Source organism: Oreochromis aureus, linkage group 16 (genome assembly GCF_013358895.1).
Source record: "Oreochromis aureus strain Israel breed Guangdong linkage group 16, ZZ_aureus, whole genome shotgun sequence".
NCBI classification, from domain to species: Eukaryota; Metazoa; Chordata; class Actinopteri; order Cichliformes; family Cichlidae; genus Oreochromis; species Oreochromis aureus.
In genome coordinates this window covers 8,226,658-8,253,390 of record NC_052957.1, presented here as the reverse complement: position 1 = coordinate 8,253,390, position 26,733 = coordinate 8,226,658, and the positions used below count along the sequence as shown (strand labels likewise).

The window sequence follows — 26,733 nt, the reverse complement described above, 5'->3', positions numbered from 1 at the left end:
TCCCACATGTTGACTTTTATTTTTAATCGGTCGACATTGTGCATTTTTCCACCGATAGGAAAGAGGTGGCTTTTTTTCCTTTCTTTACTGTTTTCGCGCTGTCCTTAGAAAACGCTTAAAACACACACACACAAAAACGTGAAGACAGTATTTAGAAAAAAGCGTGGCTTATATATATTATCATAACTCTGGATTTACTGGCCTGTAATTAAAATTTAAAAACTTTGAAGTCCGAACTTTCAATGTGGGCTGAAATAGAGACTCAGCGTGGCTGCAGCTTGTTGCTGTGTCAGCTTAAAATAGTCATGTGATTTGGAGGTGCAGCGTGTCCGTGGACCACAGAGGGTTAATAACACTCACCTTACTTCCATTTCCAGAGTGTAACATCCAACCACCTGTGTAAAATCCGAAATTCCCATGGTGTTGTTCAAAATGTGCTCTGGCACAATCATAAGCATCGCTTGCTACTGAAAACAAGAAAAAAGCTGGTCCTGCTATGGGCTGAACCATTTGTTAATTGTGGGGGGGGCACGACACTATGCAATATATTCAGTTTTAGCATTTATATTCACTGTTGACTGTAACTGCGCTCAAACTGTTAATGCTATCTTATTTTAATAAACAACACTGTCATATGCAAAACTGGGGTGGCACTTGGGGTGGCAAGTATGATCCCTTGCCACCCCATGCCACCCTTCTAGATCCGCCCCTGCTCCTCTGCCATTATTATGGGTTGTAGGGAGAGACCATTAATGTTTACATCTTGCCACGAAGTTATGAGCCAATCACAAGAAGGCTGGGGAGTGTAGTTCATTATCCCATCAGCATAATCTGAATGGATTTCCAAAACTTTACAGGAACCACCTGGGAATATCAGGAAGAACTAAAAAACCTTTGAACTTTAATGGCAAAACTGTAAAATAAGAAACAGAAGCATAAGTAAATTTTTATTCATATAGATAAATATCACAAAGTGCTTCACAATCATAGTGCTAAAAAACAAACAAGTTTAAAAGGAGTTTTCAGCTGCTTTTCAAAACAGATCACTCCCAGCACCCTCCTCTGTCACCAGTCCTCCTTCACTACATCCATGAATCTCTGAGGTCTTCCTCTGTTCCTTCTTCTTCACGTTTCGTGCGCTCTGTCTATTTGGATGGTCGAGCCCAAACATTTAAACTCATCCACCTTCACAATCTCTACTCCTTTCATCTTCTGCCCGCAGCAGAACTATTATTATCCAACTCGAGGTTTTTAACCCACATGTGTGCGCAATTGTTCCTTTTCTGAAATCCTGAAGTAACTACCCAACACGAAAAGGATGAAACCACACAGGGAACCTGATCCTAGGTGTGATCTTTTGGTTTCATTTTTCTGATTCATGAAACTCAGTCTGTGTTTTCCCATCCAGCCAGACTGAAACTGGATAAGCAGCATTTTCAAAAGTCTCTGATTTAGGCTTGCAATAAGACTGGAGTAGTGTGGCATAAATACACTTATAAATACATCAAAAGTCACACAAACTTTGGTGTACTTTGAAACTCCTAGACCAGCTGAAGTCGTCCACCACCAAAACCAAGCCCTGAAAAAGGAACAGAAAAAAAATTAACAGATTTTTTTATCTTCAGATGGACAAAATACACAGATTAATCTATTTTAATACCTGTATTCAAAATGTAAAAGCATTAATATGTTGCTGCGTCACATACACAAGAGACAGAAACACATACATGTCCTTTAAACTATATATAAACCTGAAAAAAGCTTCTTCTGTTGATCAAACTCACATCATGTGTGAACTACAGCTGCATCAGAGCTGTTAGAAGAACCGCAGCAGCCACTATGAGACCTGCAGACCAGCCAGGTAAACTCCATACTGCTGCACCTGGAGAAGCAGAAAGACACAGTCTGTATCCACAAAGCTCTTCCTGTTTTCTAACTCAACATGTTGAAAACAGGACAAAGACCTGAGTAACAAAATGTGGGATAAAAAGTGACATTTAGTGTAGCAAATTAACCTCTGTAATTACACGGATTAATATACAGACCACACAGGCTGGTTTGTGCTGTTTAAAGCACAGCTAACTCTAAACTGTGTTTGAAAATGTCTGACTATGAATAAAGAATTCAAAGTGATATTTTATAATTGCAGTACACAGTCTGTCCAGCAGAGGTCAGCACCTCCGCATGTCTGGGACTGTATCCACATAATTATTGATCACAATTAATCATTGAAAAATCATCTCAAAGCTTTTTGTTTGTGCAGATGAGGAAACATTTGATTTCAGTTGGAGTCTGCTTTGAACACATGGTTTATTTTCATTTTTTTTTTTAAATTTCCTCATTCCAACTTAACTGTATTTTCGACTTTTATCCTACCTTTGCTTAAAGTATAGGTGGCGTTCAGAGTCGTATTTGAAGTGGGGTTGTGGCACAGACAGGTAATGGCTCGGTAAGGACCTGCAGGGATGTGGAGAGTGCTGCTGGAGGTGTACAGATAGTTTTCAGGGTCCTGCTCTGTCTTAGTGTGGACATACTTCGAGTCAACTAAGGATTCAGAGTGGTTGTAGTGGATGGTCCAGTGTATCTCAGGAGCTGGAAATACATCGCGCAGCGTACACACTGAAGTCATCATTTTAGTGTTTACAGCCAGCTTGAGGTCCTTGTAAGGCACTGAGGAGAGAGGGGAAGAACGTTAAAGTCAATTTATAAAAGTCCCTTTCATCTTTTAGATTGCTTGTTCGGTTTCGAGTGAGAGTTAGATTAATCAAACTGATACCATCCTTCTACCTACTGAGGTTTTGCAGACACGTGATGACATTAACTTGTCTGACATTGAGACTGGTCATGAGGGGAAATGAATAATTCCTGACTGGTTGATGGTAGTTGCTGGGAAAATGACTGCTAAAGTCACGCAGGCCTACCGACCAATCAGTGACCTGAATTTTTCCCTAACAACCCATCTGTTGCTAGAAAAAAGCATTTATTCCCCAACCGGCTGCCAAAACCCTTTGTGATCGACTATAGTTTGCACAGCTAACAATATCCAATAACGACCATTTCTAAATTTACATAATGAACTTTACTCACTGGGCCCATGTCCTCGTTTGAGGTTTGACAGCGTTTTAATAGATAAAGGTGAATGGCTTGGACATGAATTGAGCTGCGGTTTGGGGAACTGGCGGCGACTCTAAATGTACTAAATAGAAGTGAAGAAGTTAAAGAATTAAAATGGGGAGAGAGGGTGGGGCGCGTAAATGAGAAGGAACAGCTTGTAGAACTGGGGGAACATATATAGATGAGAACTGGAAGGAGCATGTTTGGAGGCGTGGTCCCGCACCTGAAATTCAGATATCTTATCTCCAATTATTTAAATCTGTGAGACACTAACCAGGACCTAGTTATCTTAGTTTAAAATACAAACTAGAACAGCTAAAATAACAATAAAAGTTAATTATTTTTTATTCATCTTTAAAGCTAAAAATATCTACCAACTAGCACCAGTAAAAAAAATTTCATTAATCTTTAAAGCTATCAGCTATCCTGGTTCTATCCAAAACCTATAAATATCTTTTAAAGAACACTATTAAATAATGACTTTCATTAATCTATAAGGTAACAGCTAATATAGCTCTGTGAAAAAACAATATTTATTAACTAGCACCACTTTTATTAATCTTTAAAACTAGCTAGCTGTTAACTAGCTTAGCTTAGATAACAGGGTTGAAACAGCTAGCCTTTTCCTGGTCATGGCTAATAATATCCATCCACTAATACCTTTAAATCTATAGAAGTAATTTCTTCTGATCGTTAAAGCTAACCATAAACCCAGTTTTATCCAAAGCTAACAGTTAGCCTGTTGTAATCCACAGCTAATAATATATTTCAAAATCAGCTGAATCTCTAACAGTTTTAATTTATTTGATATCTTTAGCTAGCAGGTAGTTAGCCAAATGTAGCCTAAAAAGACCCCGCAAAATTAGTTCGAAGGTTTATGTTAAGCTAAATTAACCTTAGAGAATCCCAACTGTAAGGTCACTTTTACTTCATGACCAGGGCTGGGTCAGATAACTTTTACACATAGTGAGTTAAAATAAATTACATGGGAATTTGCGTCATTAGTTACGCAATCCATTATGATTTAAAATCATGTGCTCTAACTAAAGTGAAATTCACAAAAGAAAAGAGTTCACATATCTTCTCTTTTCTCTTTAATCCCGAACCACTTCTGCATATTTAGTGTGAACTTTGAGTGTTAACTCAAAAAAGCCTTTTTCAGAAATTTCGCTGGGATACTCACTTCTTCATAAAACATAAACATCAGCAAAGCCAACTTCCTCTCTTACCTGTTACATACAAATTTACATGGCAAACTTTTGAGTTCTGCATCACTGTCTTCGAACCATTAAAAACTGCAGCGTAAGCTTCAAATATCCTCCCATTATCTCCAAGAGTCAAATTCTTGACTAGGACTGAAATATTTCCTTTCGTCATGTCCTGGGTGAAGGCCGAGACCCTGTTCAGATAAGGGTCGTTTACATGGTTGAACATTGTCTTTCCTTTATTGAAAGAGTACAAAACATAATTCCTTTCATCCTGCCAGTAAAAGCGAAGATTTTTCAAGTCTGTTTTAACTGGCACGCTACATTCCAGGAGTGCTGAGTCCATGACGGTCGAGTTGACATTGTACACAAATATGGCTTCAGACACTAAAATGTAAAAAAAAAAAAAAGTACAGCAGTTAATGAGTCTCAAACACCGGTATTGGACTTTTCAATGATGCAACAAAAAGCCATGTTTAACATGAGTTTCAGACCTAAACCGGTTAAATCCCACAGAAACCAGTCGACTTTGTTTCTTTAATGTAAACACACAGGCTTTGCATAAAAATATAGAAAGCTTACCAAATAGGAGAGCAGAAAAAAGTCCAAGCAGAACAGCCATTTTTGTGAGGATGTTTGCTATAAACCGAGTTGACAACACTGATTTTAGACACATGGTGCCCAGGCATGGTGCATCTTCCGCTTCCTCTTATGAGATGCGGTAGACGTCATCGGGACTTCCCCTAAATTCGGTTTGATGACCATTTTAAAGTAATGACGCGTATCTCTAACAGTTCTTTGCTATTCGTGATTCAAAGGAAGATGGCTGACTTATTAATAGTTACGCAGGTTTTGCAATGCGTATTATGTGTAATGGAGAATGTGACATCTGTAAGGTCAAAGGTCAAATGGTCACAAAGACAATTAAATGGAGGTGTGAAGTTAGACAAAAACGTTTGACAGGTCTTCATAAACTGCACAACTTTGCACGATTTCCCGTCGTCTCTTTCATCCTTTGCACATTTTGGTGTTATCATGAGGTACATCATCGTGTCTTCCACCCACCGTGTGATCACTGATCTTCGTTTTGTATAGTTTTTCTTGGGATAGCTGACTGACAAGCTGTTTCATGGCCAGATGAAGCCTATTACCTTATTACTTCTGCCCAATCATACCAGCATCATTTCCTAAATATTTCCAATAAAAATAAGGCAGTAGAATTTTAAAGACATAAATTTAAAGATAATAAACATTTTATGAAAGGAAGATAGAGGAAGATACTTAGAATCCCGATATATCATCCCCTACATGCCTATATGCTGTCAATACAGACAAAGGCAGGAAGAATCATAGGTTTAAGTCTACAGAGCACTTTGACATTAAGATTAATCTGCTGACTTTCAAGACCTCAGTAGATGTAGGCCAAATTTTAATGGACTGTTAACATCACCACACTCTACACCAGCGGTCCACAACCCCCGGGCCACGGACTGGTGCGAGGCTCGCTGTGAAATTCATGAGTTGAGGTTCCCTGGGTCTTTTCCCATGTTGTAGTTGTGTGTCATATTTTGTTTTCAGAGGCATTTTATGTTGTTGGCGCATTTCCGCTGGTTAACTACACAATTATACAGTGTTTCCCTTATATTTACAAAATACCCATTTTGTCTTGGTTATCATTTTATTTTGTTGTTAAAGGCGGTCTGTGAAAATATTGTCTTATTTGGTGAAAAAGAAATATTACACCCCTGCAAAGTTTTGTCAGAATTGATTCAAAACTTTTCAAGCATAGTGTAAAGCCTTTGGAAAGAGAAGTTTTACTGGTCTATTAACCTATAAAGGCAGCTTATGCCCACATAGCAAGCAGGTTTGGCCCGGATCCAGTATCAAGCCGGCACTGCTGGCTGACTTCTGGCATGATAAGACGTATCATCCAGATATGGGCTAGGCCTGGCATAGATGGCACTGTCTATGCGATGGCGTGCCATATCTGGCCCGATTGTGGTTTGGTGTATGTGGCCCAGCCCCATAGAAAACAGGTCTTCCCTGGATCCAGCATCAAGCTGGCACTTCTGACTGACCGATGTCATGGCAGGGTATATGTCAACCAGATGTTGGCCAGGTCTGGCAATGAGGGCACTATTTATGTTCCGATTTTCATATTTTAGTTAGAAGACCCAAATGCCATGTTGCAATACTATAATGCTATGGTAGCCAATGTTTCAAATGCAGGTTTGACAGGTTTGTGAGTGTACACTTTATCCAAAACCTAGTGACGGTTTACTCATCCTTGCCAGTGGGTAGCTGTAGCTTAGGAGGTAGAGCAGGTCACCTACTGATCGGAAGGTTAGTGGGTGTAAGGGAGAGCAGTGTTTCATAATTTAAGAGATCAATCCCAGTTCACCAAATTCGGAACACATTTTAATTACCACCAAATCACTTTCACTTTCTACAATAATGAGTTAACACACCTTTCGGTTTTGTTTTGAGAAAACATTGTGCATGTTTGAGGTACATTTTTTAATTTCTAAAAAAAGAAAAACAATTCAGTGGGCTACATGCTGAACTTGGAGGATAGAAACAGATTAGCAATCTGATACCAATCCCAGTGTTGGTATGGATCGTCTCTACAGGTGAGCATCAGTATCAAGTGGCATTGTTCAGTTTTACCCAACAGGACTTAACGATTGCTGCAATTTTTTTTCAGGAACTAAAAATCCAAATCATATTTACAACCAACTGTGTCACAGCTGTTACTCATAGAAAGTTTAGAGAAATGTTTTACAGACAAAACAAAGACCGAGATGAGTCAGTTGCATTTCTCAGATTTCCTGTAAATTAATAGTAAACAGAGGCCGGTTCAGGAGGGTCACATTACTTATGCTGAAGTACGGAATTTTTTTTCAGCCCTTTTACTGGCAATAAAACTAATTTCATGTGGAGTTTCTGATCTCTCCTGCAAGGATTTTCCCCGCTCGCCAGCTTTTTCTTGTTGTAAAAACTAACCACACACTCAAAACTTTCATATTGTCACAGAGAAGTGCTCCACACTGAAGGTCCAGCCTGTCAAACAGGAAGTGGGAAGTTGTATTTATAATGCGGGGGTTTTGCAGGGTTTCATTGGGACACCCTTTTTTCAGTTTAAAAATAAAAACAGAAGAAAGCAAATTTTCTGCTTAAAGTTTAAATTGAAAGACTAAACACATTTAACACCTTTAAAAAACAAATCAGTTCAATCGCTTCTTTCAAAAAGAGCCATATGCATTATTAAGTCACACTTTATTAAGCTGAATTAAATTAAGTTCAAAGATAAAGAACACGTATGCTTATTGTCATTGTTAGCCAATGAGCAAGCAGTCACATCGTCCCTTCGATTCAGACAAAAACTTTCAGCTCGAGTCTTGAAAACTTCACCAGCTCAGCACTCCTGTTTCCCCTGCTGAGTTTCTCTGCACTCCCTCCAGCTTTGGTTTCTCCCGGGAAACTACCGCAAAGTGTGCGAGTTTCAGATTTTACTCTACAGATAGTAGTTTTTGTGTTTTTCCAAAAGCTCTTTTAAAACTTCACTACAGTACAGCTTATTCTCTGCCCCCTCTGTTTATTCAGATGCTTACGTCATTCATTTTTAAAAGCAGAAATCTGTCAATGCTGGAGCACGATGGGGCTCACTCTGCACACTAATAAGCATGCTCTTCCTCGTTAGTCAACTTAGTTTTTAAATACTCTGATGATTCTGCTGTGTCAGATGCTTGTTTAATTCCTAAAGAGCCAAACTATCAGTCAGAAGTTTGAATTTTAAACGGATTAAAATGAGATGAGGCTACACAGGAGGGACTGCAGATTCACCCAGAGTCTCCATTTTTATGTTTCTAGACTGGCCTGTACATGTTGTCACATCTTTTTGTTCATAAAACAGTTCACACACAAGTTCACCCCACGTGCGTTGACTTTAGGAAACACAGACGTGCCTTTTTCCACCAACTTTCACACAAAAAGTGTTCATCAGAGACCTGATTTAGACTTCTGCAATGAGTCTTTGCAGAGTCAATAATGTAGCCTATGTTAGCAGCTGATGCCGTTGGTGGCATTTATGGTGAGGTCGTGCCCGTGTTTTATTTGACAGCTGATACAGTCAAAATGCCAGGTATTTTTTCCCCTCTCTAGGTTCTCACTCTTATATTTGTCCCTCTAGTTTTTTCACTTCTTTGCTCATTCTGAAGGTTTCAGCAATCTCCCACCATGAATTTGCAGACTTTTGTGTGTCCTTATATTGACACTATGATTATTTTTCCTTATACTGACACAATGATTTTATTCTGACGGCTAAATTCAAGAACTGCCCCGAAAACATAGCTGGAAACGCACAGGAGGGGTGATGGTACTCAACAGACCAATCAGAAGGGGCGTGAGCTTTGTCGACATGCCATTTAGTCAGGGTCGGGTTAGTCGGGTTTCAGAGGCGTTTGTGGTTATGATGTAGAATTCCACTGAGTCATAAATCTCCAGTAAGGGTGAACGGGCGTTTAGACGACGTCTAAAAGGTGCAACACTGGAAAATCTGAGGCTATAAAACAAATCGGAAATCTGTGGTTGGTTTTAATATAAACTTTTAATTTTATTTGGGAAAATATTTAATAAATTCACAGATGCGCTGCGATCAAAATGACCTCAGTTATCAGAGATCTGATGAATACACGGCAGTTAAAGTGTATTCATAACACACACACACACACACACACACAGAAAAAAAAGAAAAGAAACACCATTCAGAATTTGAGAAGTAAATGGTGGCAGGTATCCTCAACAAAGGTGACGCCCCTTTGGTTACGACCCTTTTTTATATACAGTCTGTGGCTGAAATGTGAAGCGATAAGAGGTGAGTTACCTTCCCGCCTGCTTTTCTTCCATATTTACATTTACTGTTGAAGAATTTTAGTTCACACATTAATAGACGAAGCAAAAAATCTAAACGCAGCCTCATGTGTTGTACACGCGCAGCCGCAGCTCGTCTTAAGCCTTCAGCGGTGTCCATCACACAAACATGTCCCATCGATTTCTGAACACAGAACGATTCAGTTCATGATCCTGACATTCGTTTCTCTGCTCTCAGAGTCCACAACAACATTCAGGACTTTCACTCAGTCTCCTCCTCAGAGTCCTCCTCGCTTCCCTCTTCCTCCTCCTCGTCACTCCCTTCTTCTTCCTCTTCCTCCTCCTCTTCTTCCTCCTCAGAGTCCTCCTCTTTGTCTACAGCTGGCATCTTGATGATGATCTCATCATCAGCATCATTTTCTGCCGCCGTGGACTTCCTTCTCTCGAGGAAAGAGGGTGTGCAGACAGGTGTGCTGTCCTAAGGAAGAGCAAAGATTACACTGACTCACTGCTCCATCTTGCGGTAAAAACCAGTACTGCATGAAAGTACAGCATGATGGTCAGGCATCAAATTCAACACATTTCTTCAGACTCTCTGGACGATATCAATCCTTTTTTGCAGATTTTGTTGTTGAACGCATGTATTTTAAGTAAAAGGCTTAAATGTTGGTACATGGGTTTTATCACGCTGGCACTATCAGACACGCGCGATAAGCTTAACGCACCGCAGTTCTTTAGGCGCAGTTATCTGACCCCAGACCACTGAGAGACCCGGGGTCATTTTCAGTCTGCGCCCGACATAAAGCCAAACACAATAACCAGACTTACGTCAGTGCATGAAGACACGTTGCCAGCATCGGATGACGACTTCTTCTTAGGAACCTGAGCCGCCTGGAAGAGCACAGAGAGCAGAGAAGTTTGTGAGACCTCGAAAAGAACAATCTCAAAACAAAAAAAATATTCCCGTTTTTGTGACCAAGTAAGTAAGTAAACTTTATTTATTAAGCGCTTTTCACAGACAGTCACAAAGCGCTGTACACAAATATTAAAATAAACAATAACATCAAAAGACATTATACACAATGTAAAAGATCAAATATAAATAATGTAAAAAAAATACACGTGTGTGTGTGTGTGTGTGTGTGTGTGTGTGTGTGTATATATATATATATATATATATATATATATATATATATATGAAATACGTAGATCAACAAAAGGCTTGTTTGAACAGAAAAGTTTTTAACTGTTTTTTAAAAGAATCCACAGAGTCAACCAAGCCGAGTTGACACCGATCTAACAGTGTAACGGTCCTGACTGCACACAGTATCTGAGGCCTGAGGTTAAAGAGAATCTGCTTTGACTTTCTGGACTGTTGCTCAGACAGAATAAAGAGTATGAAGACACTGATCATAGTTTTCACTGTTTATTGTGCAGGGTTTCTACTGCAAGTCCCAGCAGCCCGCAGGCTTAAATCGCAGCACATCACAGGATTTCATATTTTGAAAACCTTTTTTCTAAAGCTACAAACAACCATGAGTTTAGTTTGTGGCATTTATATTTGAAGTGGGGAGATTCCTGCAGGGAATGACTCGTAAGAAAGCATGAGGGTAAAAGTGTGCATGGCTTCATTAAATAATCTAAAGTTTCTGTAAATAACCAGATGATTTTCAGGGGGACAGGTGGGAACGTTTTTCCAGATTCAGTTGAATTTATATGGAATCAGCAATATTCCAAATAGCTGTTATCAGCCTGTAATTCTCTGAAAATCCTTTTTTGTAAAAACTGAAGCTTCTGAACAGATCACAGCTGCACGCTGTTTGGAATTTAGTTGCAAGAAATCCATTAATTAAATCAGACGCCTTTAAATATGCTTCCATGTCACGGCACACTTCCAATTTTTAAAACCTAAACCCGTTTAAAGTTTCCGCTCCAGCGTGTAAACACTTACGAATCCGGGGAATTCGTACTCGATGCCGTATGCGGCGATCCTCTTTCGGAGCCTTGACTCTTTGCGCAGCAGCTTGCCGGTCATTTTTGCAATTTCCTCCTCCGTGTGCTTCTTGTTGTAACGTGTTACTGCGGGATACGTCGGCTTTTTGAACCCTCGCTCCGAGCCAACAAACAGCTTCTCGTGCACCTTCTCGGGAGGAAACACCTGACCTGGGAGAAAATTTTTTTTTATAAATTTAAATAAACATCAGGTAGGAACTACGACCTTTACAGGAAAACTTCCTGTGAATCAGGATCTAAAAGGTGAACTCTGACTTACATTTGATAAGTCTCTCTCCCATCAGGTAATTATTCATGGTCTCTGCAACAATCTTCGCCACTTCATCGCAGTCAAACTCGATGAAAGCGTAACCTTTGCTGTTACCAGTCTGCAAACAAACAGAGAGAGGAATAAAGTGACAGTCACAGATTCTGCCCTCCAGATGTTTTCATTCCCTCCAGTGTTTGTTGGCACATGGGTTTTATCACTCTGATAACAGGCAGAGCAGGTGATAAGCTTAATGTACCAGAGTACTCTAGGCTCAGTTATCTGACCTCAGACGACTTTTACATCTGAGATCATTTTCAGTCTCAGCCAAAACTCCAGATTTTAAGAAGTGGAGATTCAAACAGGCTCCTGCCTGGACTTCTTAAACCAAAATAAAGGAATCTGAATGTTTGCAGAGAGTGTGCTGGTTTCAAGAATGGCGATCAAGAAGTTCCTCAACTGCTCCTGCTGAACACGGAGCTGTTGGGAGTCAGTTTTATTACTTTGTTACTGCTTTCAGGAGACAAATCCATGCAACTTTTTACCAAGTTATAGTTCAAAGGTCATTTTTTGCTTTGATGCAACATGTGGGCTCCTTTTCTGGTGAGTTATACCCAAGATTTTTATCTGGAAGTTTCTGTTCTGGCTATGAGGCCTCAAACCACACAGTCTAAAAATCAGCCTCTCAGTGACTCTAAAGTTTTATCACAAAAAAAAAAAAAAAAAAAAAAAAAAAAAAAAAAAAGACTCCAAGTTTGAAGGAAGTGATACATCGCTGCAGGAGCTGTGAAAGTTTTACAGATGCAGTTGAAGATTCTGATTGCGCCTCACACATTCACACGTTTGTATCCACATGTTCAGGGTTACCTTCTTACTGCGGGACAGCCGCAGCCGCAGGATCTTCCCAAACTGACCGAAGTAAGATTTGAGCTGAGGCTCCACCAGGTTTCGGGGCAAGTGGCTGACGTAAATCACTCCTGGGGTCAGACGGTTCGCCTGTGATGGGGAAAAGACAGATCACGACATTACACAGAGAACTGGGCCTTTCACCTGTGATCAGATTATAATACAATATAATGCACAGACTAAATTATGAAAAACAAAATGCGATACTATAAAGATTTATTTTTCCCAGACCAGCTTTTAAAAAGTCTACAAAATAAAAGTACAAAATAAATACAATTTATATATGTTAAACATACAGATGTTCGCCTCATTTACAGATTTTCTTGTTTAAATATCAGTTTACATTCAGTTTGGTCACATTTCTTTGGGGCCAGTTCTCTCTATTTCTTTACTATAATAAAATTAATCTTTCTCTCAGTCCGTAAACTTAATAATTTGAGACAGGATGTCATTTCTTCTTTTTTTTTTTTTTTTTTTTTAAATGGGCCTGCCTTACATCTGTAAACCTGAGTAAATATGCTGCACGTGGGCCGACTGACAGAGTAACGACCACGAGCCGTTTGACGGCACCTGAACCTGAGTTAAACACAGACTACAGAGAGAGACATCAGCAGTCTGAGAGTAAAGTCAGCGACAGTAAACAGGAGGAAAATAACTGCAGACTATCGGGTCTCCTTCAGGGCCACATGTTTCACCCACCTTGCCTGATTTCTTCTTCTTCACCTCCTGAACCTTCTTCCTGAACTCGGACTCCTGTGCAGGATTCAGTGCCAGCAGCTCTTTGGCCGCAGCAGGAGCCGCTTCGGCGCCACTTTCACTCATTTTTCGCTGCTGGAAGCTACAAACGCCACATAAACTGAGACAAACACTCACTTAGCCGTCCAAAAACCACGATGCTGCTACTGATAATGACCCACATCCGGCTGCACATGCGCTGAACACCAACGAGTGACGGAGAAACGCGTCACGTCTGCAGCTCCGCGCTCTGTGCAGCGACACCTACAGGCGCGGAGGTGAGTTTGTTAGTCGGTTTCGTCTACACTATTTTCACGCTCAAAAAAGAAAGAGAAAAAAAACTCAGTAAAAATGAAACAATGTTTTAATTAAAGGAAAGTGAAATAAAAAAAACAAAGGTTTATTTATTATTATTGTTCCTCTTTAAGAATATTTAACCCTCTACTGCATGACTTTTTAATTTTTTGGGAAAAAAATATTTCTCCCTATTTTGGGGGAGCTTTAGGGTCCCTAATGATATATCAATCATAAAATTTGACACCCTGCCCCCCCCCAAACAGATATTGGTTTGTTGCTTCAAGTTCAAGGCAACACTGTGTGACAAAGGTAGTCAAACACCAAGTTATTCTATAATAAGTTTTATTAGTACAACAAGGATGAACAAATAAATAAACAACAAAAAAACAATGTAAACATTTCACAGAACAATAAAACACCAAAATACATCCAACATTTGACCCTAACCCCATGCACACACACACACACATGTTGTATTTCCATCACTTTTGGGGACATTACATTAACTTACATTCATTTCCTGGAGACTTATCCTGACCCTACCCATCACAAGTCCCTGCCTGAACCTTACCCTAACCCTGACTCAAGCCTTCACCCTAAAATTGAATGATTTACCTTGCTATTTGTCCCCATAAAGTAGGCAAGACCTCACAATGTGAGTGTGTAAACAAATTTGTGTCCACACAACAATAAGTAATACACGACCACACACACACACACACACACACTAACACACACACAGACACAGTTACTTTACCAACTGACCCCTGAGCTCCTAAGTGTCCCTCAAACCTGATTCAGGGATCCACTCCTCTACTTCACTGTCACTCCCTGAAAGCTCACTGTCCTCACTTTCTGAGGACAGAAAGTGCTCATTCCCTTGGTTTCCTTCCATAAAAGGTTTTTACATCCATGTCTTGTAATTATAAGAAGATTGTAAAGTAAAAAACATTGACTATGATCATATAAATGCACACAAACACATCTCTACACACATATTCAAATGCATTATATTGCCTGAAAAAAAATAGGCTAACTGCACAGTGTTGCCTTGAGGCAACGAAGGGAAAGAGGGAAAATTTTCCTGGTATATTTATATACCAATCAACTACATTTAATTTGACCATATTCATTTAAATTCAACATTTTACTTTGTATTTATTTAACAAAAAAAATGGAAAAATTAGCAAGTAATTGGATTAAAGTCAGAATTTTCAGCTAAATCTTTTTTTTTAGTGTATTCTTCTTGTTCTTCTTCTTACAGGGGCGATCGTGGCTCAAGAGTTGGCAGTTCGTCTTGTAATCGGAAGGTTGCCAGTTCGAGCCCCGGCTCCGACAGTCTCGGTCGTTGTGTCCTTGTGCAAGACACTTCACCCGTTGCCTACTGGTGGTGGTGCCCGGTGGCGCCAGTGTCTGGCAGCCTCGCCTCTGTCAGTGCGCCCCAGGGCAGCTGTGGCTACAATGTAGCTTGCCATCACCTGTGTGTGAATGACTGAATGTAGTGTAAAGCGCTTTACAAATACATGTTGATTTCCCCCAAATATAGCTGATACTACTACTAATGATGATGATAATTATCATCAAAATTTTCTCATAATAATAATAATTATTATTATTATTATTATTATTATTATTATTATTATTATTATTATAGCTGATACTACTACTACTACTAATGATGATGATAATTATTATTAGTAGTAGTATAAGCTATATTTGGGGGGAAATCAACATCACATTTTCTTATATGATTATCACTTCTTATGTCTCACCTGGCTGTATGCATCTTTACCTCTAAAGTTTGAGAACCACTACATTTCTATTCATAAGAAACATCTCATAACAATTTTAATTATGATAAAAATTCCTGCTTCAAACACCAATCCTAAGAATGGAAATAATAAAAATGTGTAAAACTGAAAAAAGTAATTGTGTAAGCATCATATTTTATTTTATAAGGTTTCATACATTTTGGTGCAAAGTCTTAAATTACAAAAAAGATAAATATTTCAAGGAAAGAAAAACACATTTGTGCAAAAACTGAAAATTAGAATCAATTTGAAAACAAATGCAATAAATAAATACATAAAAATTAAATATATTGAAATGAAAATGAAAGAAAACTTAAAACTGTGGAGAATAAAAGCAAAAATACAAAACTCTGAACTAAAAATATATAAAAGTCAAATTTTAAACAACAAACAAAAATAAACACATATAAAAGTTTTCACATTTAGAAAAAAAATGGCCATTTTAGGATTAAAGTTGAAATTTCGACATTAAATTTAATTAGTATTTTGAGAAAAAAAAGTCTAAATGTGGAGATTGTGGTTGTTGTTTCAAACCAAAGGACTGCCATGGCTCCTATACCTTCTATAAAATTCTTAACATGGTCTTAATACTGTTTCATAGCAATGTGACTACTACTGTATGTACACAGCATCACAGCATAGGGGAACCCTGTAAAGGCTGAACATGTGCCCTAACAAATGAGCCGCAAAAAGCTGATATTTGATCACGTGTAAGCTTTATATTACTTCAGTCAGATTTAAAAGTATTGTCTCCAGGGAACCGTAGCTCACTCTGAGGTCGAGTTCAACTTTGACCCTTTGAGTTAAAAAGCAACAACGTGCACTAAACAGCAGGTTTGCTACAGCACTTAAATCACAGCCAAAAACACTCTCATTGGTTATCTCATTCTCAGTTTGGCTCTATAAAGACCATTCTCTCTTTCTTGTACACCATGTTCACCTCTGTGCCCTTAATTTGTCACCCACAATTTGAGAACCACTACTGTAATCACTTAAAAAACACCATCATAACCCTTGTAATTGTTATAAAAATCTAAATTTCAGGTGAATACAGTTGGCTGTTGCTCGGAGAAATGTATGAGTCAAGGGCAGGGAAGGAGGAGGAGCTTAGGAGGAGGTGGAGAGGGGGTGGAGTGGAGAGGAGATAGACATCAGAGCCAGTTCAGCAGTGCACACAGCAGCATCAGTGGGTTTAGATTCATGACATGGAAACAAAAGTCATCTACTTCACGGTGAACGGGAGACCGGAGCAGGCGGAGTTCCCGGTCGACTGTCCGACTCAGGACGTCAAAGGTAGGAGCCAAAGCTGAAGTTTATGTTTCATATGATCAAATGCATTCTAACGTGTTGTTTTGGACAAATGAATTAAAGTGGAATATTCTTATGCTTAGAGTTCAGGAAATACTCTTCTGTGACTAAAATCAATAAAGCAAATTTGATAAATGGAGCAACATAAGACAAAGCAGTCTTTGCTGCAAGTACAGCTGCCACTGACAGCTCCTCACCTCTCACAGCAGCTTCAGCCTTTGGCATCATGGTCTCCACGCACATTACATACTGCAGATCTTACTCATTACAACAATGCTGTAACTGCAAGCAGTGTTCTTACTTAATTTAGATGACTGCATTTAACTTCTATTGTACTAGTTGTTGAAGTTTACTTTCCTATATTGAATTACCTGAACATTGTACCTGCATAGTTGTAGACACTCCTTCCACTTAATTTGTGCTTGATTTTTCTAAACAGTTCTGCAGTGGGAAGCTCAGATTCAAGGCACTGTCAAAAATGTTTACTTTTACATCTTTTTTTTTGGTTAATATTTCAGTACAGACGACTTTACATGAGTGATGTGTGTTTTTCAGCGTTTGTGACTGATAACTATAATAGAGACTCCTGCAGTGCCTAATGACTCCCAGTCATGTTCGGGGCATTAAGGCAACTCCCCCCCTGAGCTTTACTGTAATTCTCTGAGAACTGGTTCTATTAAAAACATTTCTAAACTAATATTAGATGAAGTGCCATAAATATAAATAATAGAGTTCTTTTAGTTTAATATGCATTGTACAAGTTCAAATTAAATATCCAAATATGAGTATAGCACAACCACACTAACCAAATTTGTGTAAATCACCCCTCTTAAGTAGATTTTACTTTTTTCTGACAAAACGTGTTACTGTTTGTTGTTGTTGGTTTTTGTTGTTGCTGGTTGTTATAGTTGGTTGTTGTTGATCGTAGTTGGTTGTAGTTGCTGATTGTTGCTGGTGACTGTTGGTGTTGCTGGTTGTTATAGTTGTTTGTCGTTGATCATTGTTGTTGCTGGTTGTTGTTGCTGATTGTTGTTGGTGGTGGTTGCGGGTTGTTTCTCTTGGATCAGTGACCATGACATCAAAATCTGTACAAAGAATACATAAAAATGTAGTAAAAATGTATTCAAATCCCCTAAAAACAAAAGATCAAATAAAACACAAAGTCTTTCTTTAGGACTTCTTTCATAGAAATGAGTTTTTGCCAAGTTACAATTAAAAGTATCAAAGGCTTTGAATGTGCTGAAGATGGCCCAGAGGAAAAGGATGTTGATTATCAACTGGAAATCTTGGATCACACCTTGGATACTGAGAACTTTGCAAATATGAAGTGAAACGCACAGAAATTGTATCAATAACCTAAAGAAAACAAAGAAATCAATAAAGAAATAAAGAAATCAATAACCTAAAGAAAACAAAATGCAAGAAAACTTTCAAAATAGCTCAGAATAGACAAAAAATCTAACTCTAAATTAAATGATTCATATCAAAGTTGGTTAGTAATGTGGATGTGGTTATATATATATCTGTTCATTTGAATCACAATTCCTGGACTTCCTCAGGTGATTCTATGAAATAAACCTCAAGCTGGTCTTTCTAGATCTCTTCCGCTCTGCTGCTGAGGCCGGACCCCATGACATCCTGAAACTGTACAACCCTAAAGGCAACATCATCAACATTTCTCCGAGCCTGGAACCCAACAGCCCCAACCTGTGCTACAAGCTGGAGGTGGTGGCTGCCGACTGCAACAGTGAGCTGTTAGGTATCTTTAATTATCTTTAATTAGGCCTCGTGGGAAAGGCAGTGATCCAGTTCACATGGAAACTGTTGACAGTCTCCATCTTTTTATGTCATTTCAGGTGCCGAGCTTGCTGGTGCACTAGGATTTGACCTGTCATCCATGGAAAAAAGGTAGGTGGGGCAGGGCGGTAACAAAGGAGACAACATGCATAAAGATCACTTAGGTATGCTACCATCAGTGTGCTTTTTAAAGTCTCATATCAGGCATTAAAGACCAGATTCTGAGCCATGACACGTACAGCTGAAAAGCTCATGAAGGTTGCTTTACTGATCCCAGACTGCAGGGCCTGGAGAAGAAAATCCTCATTGAGGCTGGCGAGACGCCTGCAGTTGTGTATGAGATGAAGAAGCAGGTGGATTCATTCAGAGAGAAACTGGAGGTATCCCAGCAAAGTTTCCCACATCCTGTGTTGTGTTGTTTAAGCTTGTTCCCCCTCAAATAAGTGAACAAAAATACCAGTAGTTTTTTTAAATTCAAAACTTAGAGACAAACACGGGGCTAAAGTGGGTTTGGCAGGTGGGGGAACCCTATGATTGGATGTCACAGAGCAGCAGGGCTGGGGAAATAATCACTTAGGAAGAAGTCAGTAATAATTTGTAGTGTGAGCTCCAGTAGGTTTGTGTTCAGTGCTACTTGCCATTTGTCTTCAGAGTGTGGAGCATCTAAGCTGGCTGGGGCTGTTCAAAGATCTCTCGGAGGGAACCCACAAGCCCTCGCCGTTCTACCACAAAAGGACGCTGCGTAAAACCAGGGAGGAGTGTGAACATGTGCGGGAAAAGTTCCTGCAAATGAGGTTTGTAAAAATTCACACTAAAATGTTTGGAATAGTTAATTCTTACTGCTCATGCCACCATCTTTGCAGCTCTTTGGAGGTATCTGAGGAAGTGAGGCAGTACCTGAAGACGCCAACCTTTGATAACTGGTAAGTTTTGCTTTAAAATGCATGAATCCAATCGCCTGCTGAATCTGTGTTCATCACCCTGATGTGTCTTTGTGATCCTAAATAAACGAGCGCACCTGTTTCCTCCGTGGACAGTGAGGCAGGCGGTCAGCTAATGACAGTCGTGCCCAGCAAACACATCTGATGTGTTTCTGAAGAGGATGGAAGCCCTCAGCCTTTTCTTCTGATCCACACACTCATCTCAATATGAATAGGCCTGGATGAGGGCTCGCTAATTAAAAGAAGGTCTTTATAAAAGCCTTAATATGCACACCGCGTTTGAAGTGAGCGCCAGTGGGAAGCATGCATTCACTAAGGTTCAGTTATCTTTTCATTTGTCCAAAAGCTTTTAAAGCAAACCTGCAGCAATAGAGGAGCATCAATGAGCATCAACCTACACAACTAAAGCTTGGAGCTAAATTACAGGATTCCTCTAAAAACCTGATAAAATGTGCTTTTTGCAAGTTGGCCAGTGTGGTATTATCAGGAATAATTCTGACGTGATCCTGCACTCTTGCTGCTGTAAACAAATTTTCTGAAAAGACTAAAACCATCAATGTGTTTGTATGTTTCTCAACACAGGAGTGCAACCACTCCTCGTGAACACAGAAAACAGTCTAACATGTGTTCGAAAAGAACAAAACACATGGGTTTTTAGCAAAAATGCAAAAGTAGATGTTCAGTAGATAGATCAATAAATGTGGGAACAGGGTCCCAGCAAACAGAAAGGTGGTAAAAATAATATTTTTTGTTCTTTCTGGATTTCCAAGACTTTCACCTTTTTTTTATTTAACAAAAGAATTTCTCATTCTCATGACCGATGGTTAGGGTCATCACTATTCCAACTTTGGCATCAGAGGGTTAAATATGTCTAAATGCGGTTTAATAATTTTCCTCTTTCCTTCCTCAACACTTCAGCTGACTCCACAGTTTCTGCATTTCCGTGTTGAATAATTATCGTCTGCTTGTCTTTTCTCAACATCTTCTCTTGAAAGATGTGCTGAAAGATCCATTCTTGGACTTTCTAGCAATGGGAAATTTGTGTCTTTTACATTATCTGTGTCCATTAGAAAACCTTTCACCCTTCAAGGTGTTTTTTTTTTAAGCTCAAAACTGGCAGGTCACATTTAGCCTGGAAATCCACGTAGAAGGACAAATGTTGATTGGTTGGCTATTGATTGTTTTTTTCTGGTGATGTGCAGGCAGTGGGAGGATGCAGAGATTATGGTGCTTCTGCAGGTCATGTACACAGATTTAGATTTCATACCAACCTTCAACATCGAGCCCGAAGTCTTGCAGCAGTTTTTGTTCGAAATCTATCGCAGATACAACAACATCCCTTTCCACAACTTTAAACACTGCTTCTGTGTGACCCAGATGGTGAGTATGTTTAACGCCAGCAACTAAGGGCGTAATTCCCAATTACACTGTGGTTAGATTTGCCTACAAATACTTAGGCAGTTACACTAGAATAAAAGGGTAAAAAGTTAGGAAGTTAGGAAACAAAGAAATAATTAAACTGTAACTAATTTTAAGTACTGTGTAATTTCATGGTAATAATGGTACACAGCACTTATTTTAAGTACACAGAGCCATATTTTGGCCCCATCACCATAAGCTCACACAGGTCTACAAATTATTAAATATAGCACACACCCCGAAAAGTACAGCATATTTATGCATATGTAAGAAATATTGTGTTTTTCTGCAAAATCCATCCATCCATCCATCCACCCATCCATTCATCCATCCACCTCCTCCAGCTTATCCGGGGGAACACCAAGGCGTTCATAGGCCAGCCGAGAGATATAATCTCTCCAGCGTGTCCCGGTGGGACATGCCCGGAACACCTCACCCAGGAGGCATCCTTATCAGATGCCCGAACCACCTCAGCTGGCTCCTTTCGATGTGGAGCAGCAGTGGCTCTACTCTGAGCCCCTCCCGGATGGCTGAACTTCCCACCCTATCTCTAAGGGAGATGCCAGCGAACCTTGGGAGAAAACCCATTTCCAACACTTGTATCCACTATCTCAATCTTTCCGTCACTACCCACTGCTTGTGACTATAGATGAGGATAGGGACATAGATTGACCGGTAAATTGAGAGCTTCGCTTTTACACTCAGCTCTCTCTTTACCACAATGGACCGGTACACCGTCCGCATCACTTCAGCCGTAGCACCAATCCGACTGTCGATCTCCCGCTACCTTCTCCCGTCACTTGTGAACAAGAACCTGAGATACTTAAACTCCTCCACTTGGGGAAGGAACTCGGAGTTGGCACTCCACCCTTTTCCGGCTGAGAATTGGAGGTGCTGATTCTCATTCCCATCGCTTCACACTTGGCTCTGAATCTTTCTAGTGCAAGCCATCACCCGATGAAGCCAACAGAACCACATCATCTGCGAAAAGCAGAGATGAGATTCTGAGACTACCCAGGTGAAAGACTTCCGCCACTTGGCTACACCTAGAAATTCTGTCCATTAAAATTATGAACAGAATCAGTGACAAAGGGCAGCAATGGCGGAGTCCATCACCCACCGGGAATGAGTCCGACTTATTGCCAGCTATGTGGATCAAGCTCTTGCAATGGTTGTATAATGATCGAATGGCCGAAGCAATACGCCAGACACCCCATAATCACACAGCACCTCCTACAGGACACTCTGAGGGACACGGTCGAATGCCTTCTCCAAGTCCACAAAACACATGTAGACTGGTTGGGCAAACTCCTATGCACCCTCAAGTATCCTCGAGAGGATAAAGAGCTGATCCAGTGCTCCACAACCAGGATGAAAATCACATTGTTCCTCCTTTTTCCGAGGTTCGACTAATGGACGAACTCTCCTATCTAGCACCCTGGCATTTCTGTGAAATTACCATGAAATTACACAGTATTTAAATTTACTTACAGTATAATTATTTGCTTGTTTCCTCTAAGAACCAGACTTGTTCCCCCTTATTCTAGTGTGCCCATCTTTAAGTATTTGTAGGTAAATATAATTAGATTTTAATTTGAAATAAAAAATTGGACCGTATTATAAAGTGTTACCAATAAATGCAGGTAAATCCTTCTTCTTCATTCTCTCCATTTGCGTTGTTGCTGTTGTTTGTCTTCCCTCTGAGCAGATGTATGGTTTGATCTGGCTGACTGACCTGAGGAGTAAGATGGACAGCATTGACCTGCTGATCATGCTGACCTCTGCAGTCTGCCACGACCTCGACCACACGGGATACAACAACGCCTATCAGGTACACAAAGCTCACTCTTAGGCTTCCCTGGTACTGAAACTCAGACCTTCACTGTGGTTTGTTGTACCAGCTGGAGTTAGAGCACTCCCAGCCTACATAATGAGAACAGAATTTAGATTCAGCCTGAAAATTTGGCTGGGTGTGATTTTTGTTCACATTTTCTCACTAGATGATGTAAAACTGTGATATGGCAACAATTTTCTGCATGTAATGGATGGTACTTAATGCTTTAATATAATAATGAAACTCATTTAAGATTAGGGAAAAGTCTCTTTGAGACTCTTTGAGAACCAGTCCATATAATTCTGTGTAGTTTCATCGCTTAAAATCTTTTATACCAGTTATTTTAAAACTACCACATTTTGCACTGTAGAAGAACAGCCAACACAGGTTTTGCTGGGACTTCAGTGCAGATGATGTTACAACACTCTGTGATGTTTTATTCATCTGAATTTTCCAGTTTTCCAAAATAAGGTTGAGGCTTGAACTAAAAATCTGATGTCTGACTGTCCCTCAGATAAACGCTCGGACTGAACTCGCTCTGCGCTACAATGACATCTCTCCTCTGGAGAACCACCACTGTGCTGTAGCTTTCGAGATACTGGAGAGGGTAAGAATGAAAACCCTTAACCTGCGTACACGCATGGATGAATCCACAGTGACCCGAGAGTCTTTGTTTCATAGACAGAGAGCAACATCTTCAGGAATCTATCCATGGATCAGTACAAACGGATACGAGAGGGGATCATCAAGTGAGATCATCTTCCAATAGTCATGGTTTTCCATCCATCCATTTTCCCCCCATCCTTTCCAGGGTCGCTAGCGGGGCGCTGGAGCCTATCCCAGCTGTCATAGGGCGAGAGGCGGGTACACCCTGGACAGGTCACCAGTCTGTCGCAGGGCCAACACACAAGGACAGGTGAAATTTGGATTATCCAATTAACCTATCCCCACAAGCTGTCTTTGGACGGTGTCTGAACATGCAAACTCCACACAGAAAGACCCCGGCCTGATGGTGGAATTGAACTCAGGACCTTCTTGCTGTGCGGCAACAGTACTAGCATCCACAATTTTCAATAGTCATCAATTTTCTCCCCCAAATGTATGTCTGTCTGTTAGTCTAGAAATCATGTTCAAATGTGCAAAAATAATCAGCTAAAGGTGATTTAATTTTGGTGAAAATGCTAGACCTTGGGGGACATGCGCATCTAGTTTGGCTAAGCACTTAACCTTGACCTTCATTGTTAAGTCCAAGGTTAAAGTTGACCTCGAAACCATATTGAGTAACATATAATAATAAAGGGCACGGCGAGAGCAGTACAAAACAGTTTATATTTTTTCAATACAACACGCTACAATGTCACAACATGGCATCAGCATTTTATAATAAAAACATCTATGTATTAGTGTAGCTCTTGCCTTCCGTGTGGAACTTGTGATCTCTGAGTGCTCCTGTTCATCATGATATTTTAGCACAGAATTTATAATGTGCACTGATTGTTTCAGATGCATTCTGGCCACTGACATGTCGAGGCACAATGAGGTTCTCAACAAGTTCAAGTCCATCCTTCCAGTGTTTGACTTCACCAACAAGGACCACAGAGACGTGGTAAGACTACAGAGCACCGTGGAAATGTGGAAGCATCTATACATCTATTTACTGTTGTTGTTTGTGCAGCTAATGACGATCCTGATCAAAGTGAGTGACATATCCAACGAGGCCCGGCCCATGGAGGTGGCTGAGCCCTGGCTGGACTGTCTTTTACAGGAATTCTTCAACCAGGTACTGACTCCTGCTGAACTTTGTCAAGACATTTCAAAGTGACAATATGATTTGATGCTGTTTTTTGATGAGATATCTGTAACTTAAAGAGGGATGTTTTGAAGCGCAGTGACCTGAACTCGAAGTGTTTTGGCTCTACGATGAGACTCAGGGACGGTCCAGCTGATTTTTGTAGGGCAGAGACAAACTGTGAGTTTCTCTATAGACAGACTGTTATCAAGTTGTGTGAGAGATTATAATTTCAGATGATCTGACCTTGTTGGTGCAGTTCATTAAAACAAATTCAGATTAACTTCACTTCTTAGAGCTTCAGAAACTAAATTACATTACTTTTAAAATTTAAATATAAAATCCACAGTGGCCTTGCAGTAACGAGGGTATGCCACACAGTTGAACATCCCTTATAAAGCAATAGAAGTAAACTTAAGGTTAATCCTTAGCAGGTCACTGGTGACGGTGTGTAAATTAAGTGTGGAGTGCTGTCTCCTGTTGTTCTGTCAGAGTGACGTGGAGAAGTTGGAGGGCCTTCCCGTTACCCCCTTTATGGACCGGGACAAAGTAACCAAACCTTCGTCTCAAACAGGCTTCATCAGATTCGTTCTTCTGCCTCTCTTCATCGAGCTGGCCAACCTCTTCCCCTGCCTGGAGGTATTCAAATTAAAAGGGTGGAGAAAATGTACTGTATGTCCTTCTTTAAAAGTACTTTTGTAAACTTTAATGAAGACTTTCACTGGAAGGTGTCCAAAACATTTTAAATAAGTGGCTCAGATGAAAACTAAAGTCCAAAATAAACAATGAAAAAACCCTAATTGGTGTTAAAGACAGCACAGGTGAACGGTGAACAGTGTAAATATGGTAAGATTTACAAAATAAAACAGGAAATGACTTAACAGAAACCGGACCTCAACAATTGCTGAAGTACAGGTGGCTTTTTTCTACTGTAAGGAACTCATAAGTGGTTCATTTCTACCCATGTTTTTTTGGTAAGGTGTAATCAGTTTAACTTTTTAAAAAATATATTTTTGCAGCAACACATTATCCATCCCGTCCGGAAAGCTCTTGACTACTACACAGAGATGGAGAAAGCTCTGGAGACGGAGCAGCAGAACCGGGCTCAGAGCGAGAATGCAGCCAAGAGCAAGGAGGCAGCAGGAGGCCGACAAGACAGCCAGACGGATGCCGGGCCAGACACCTCGAAACCAGAGTCACAGTCAACATGAATGATTTCATATCAGTTCACTGTCATATTGATTATTTGGTGAACTAAACGTCCTGTGATGTAGTTTCTCTGCATGCAGTGTTGATGTAACTAGAATAGAATGACATCACATTCAGCAGAAATCTATTTTAAAATAAAACAGTTTCTCACAGAAATATTTTATGAAAGAAACATTATTTGTAAAGGAGCAACAGATCATAACACTGCGTTGTTGCTCTGGTGCTGAGGTAGCCATGAAAACACTGTGCTGTAATGACCACTGCTGTTGTTTGTGTGTGTGTGTGTGTGTGTGTGTGTGTGTGTGTGTGTGTGTGTGTGTGTGTGTGTGTGTGTGTGTGTGTGTATGCTTGGTCTGAGTTGGTCTAGTTTCCGGGGTAATAAAACACACACAGGGAGTTTGCTGTACTGTGTATTCCTGTTCTATCTGTACAAAAAGAAGAAAAGAAGAAGAAGAAGGAGAAGAAAAATCCACATATTGGGTTAAAAATTGCTTGAAAACTCAAAGACGATAATTTAATGACAAACCAAGTGACATGACCCTAACCACAAAACTGTGTTAGCCAATCAGAAATGTTAATATCCAGGTTAGCTAAAAATTTGACCTTGACCATCATTGTTAGCGCCTAAGATCAAAGTTGACCTTGAAAAAATGTCAACAAACCATCCAACCATACATTCTCTTATCTGCTTATCCTTATCAGGGAGGCTGAGGGGCTGGTAAAGAAACCATATCAAGTAATATTTCACATGAAAGAGCATGGAGAGAGTCGTAGGTGGTTGCAACGCTACCATGACAGGCTGATGTCAGCATATTGGAATAAGAACACCATAAAACATCAAAGTTTTAGTTTGATTCTCTTGTTTTGTTGTTTTTTTAACAGAGACTTTGAGTGAAATAAATGCAGACTGTCTGAATATCAGCAGGTGCAGGATGCATTACTGGACACTAGGTGGCACCACAATGCAGGGCTTAGAAAGATCAGCTGGACCCAGAAGTTCAGTCAGAGCGAATCACAGCTTTTTCTCCAACAGGAAGTTCAACTTTTAGCCACTTTGTGTCTTTTCCTTCTCATCTGCCTTTAATATATATTCAGCTTGGTGCACTTTTCGAACAAATTACCAAGCTGTGTGATATATTTTTACCTTTAGACAATAAAGCTTCTCAAAAGTGTTGATTGTTTACTTGTTTTAAAGGTAATTACATCACTTTAAGACTGTTCTTTCCCCCTCTGGAGGAC

The 26,733-nt window shown here is 39.9% G+C and overlaps 3 protein-coding genes and 2 non-coding genes across 5 annotated transcripts; 1 reads left to right on the top strand and 4 right to left on the bottom strand.

Moving 5' to 3' along the window:
• Window positions 1-969: 969 nt before the first annotated feature.
• On the bottom strand, window positions 970-4,995 carry LOC116335018 (CD276 antigen homolog). The gene is made up of 5 exons (XM_031758601.2): window positions 4,902-4,995; window positions 4,344-4,706; window positions 2,377-2,670; window positions 1,785-1,882; window positions 970-1,579 (listed from the first exon to the last, which is right to left on the bottom strand). Exons 1-4 carry the CDS (start codon window positions 4,993-4,995, stop codon window positions 1,797-1,799), a joined length of 837 nt encoding a protein of 278 aa, XP_031614461.2. The 3' UTR covers window positions 970-1,579; window positions 1,785-1,796.
• Window positions 4,996-6,724: 1,729 nt separating this feature from the next.
• Window positions 6,725-13,290, bottom strand: nifk (nucleolar protein interacting with the FHA domain of MKI67). The gene is made up of 6 exons (XM_031758594.2): window positions 13,054-13,290; window positions 12,316-12,444; window positions 11,461-11,569; window positions 11,140-11,351; window positions 10,017-10,079; window positions 6,725-9,666 (listed from the first exon to the last, which is right to left on the bottom strand). The coding sequence occupies exons 1-6, from the start codon at window positions 13,174-13,176 to the stop codon at window positions 9,451-9,453; spliced, it is 852 nt and encodes a 283-aa protein (XP_031614454.1). The 5' UTR covers window positions 13,177-13,290; the 3' UTR covers window positions 6,725-9,450.
• Window positions 9,850-9,980, bottom strand: LOC116335025. The gene has a single exon (XR_004200596.1). It is a non-coding gene; the product is annotated as a small nucleolar RNA ACA64 (small nucleolar RNA).
• On the bottom strand, window positions 11,644-11,774 carry LOC116335024. The gene has a single exon (XR_004200595.1). It is a non-coding gene; the product is annotated as a small nucleolar RNA ACA64 (small nucleolar RNA).
• A 3,112-nt stretch (window positions 13,291-16,402) lies between the features above and the next one.
• Window positions 16,403-25,496, top strand: LOC116335009 (high affinity cGMP-specific 3',5'-cyclic phosphodiesterase 9A). Its single transcript, XM_031758592.2, has 14 exons — window positions 16,403-16,490; window positions 18,103-18,264; window positions 18,362-18,413; window positions 18,580-18,682; window positions 18,954-19,096; window positions 19,166-19,225; window positions 20,446-20,623; window positions 22,371-22,493; window positions 23,011-23,103; window positions 23,178-23,245; window positions 24,000-24,102; window positions 24,172-24,276; window positions 24,778-24,924; window positions 25,305-25,496. Exons 1-14 carry the CDS (start codon window positions 16,403-16,405, stop codon window positions 25,494-25,496), a joined length of 1,617 nt encoding a protein of 538 aa, XP_031614452.1.
• The last annotated feature ends 1,237 nt before the right edge of the window (window positions 25,497-26,733 follow it).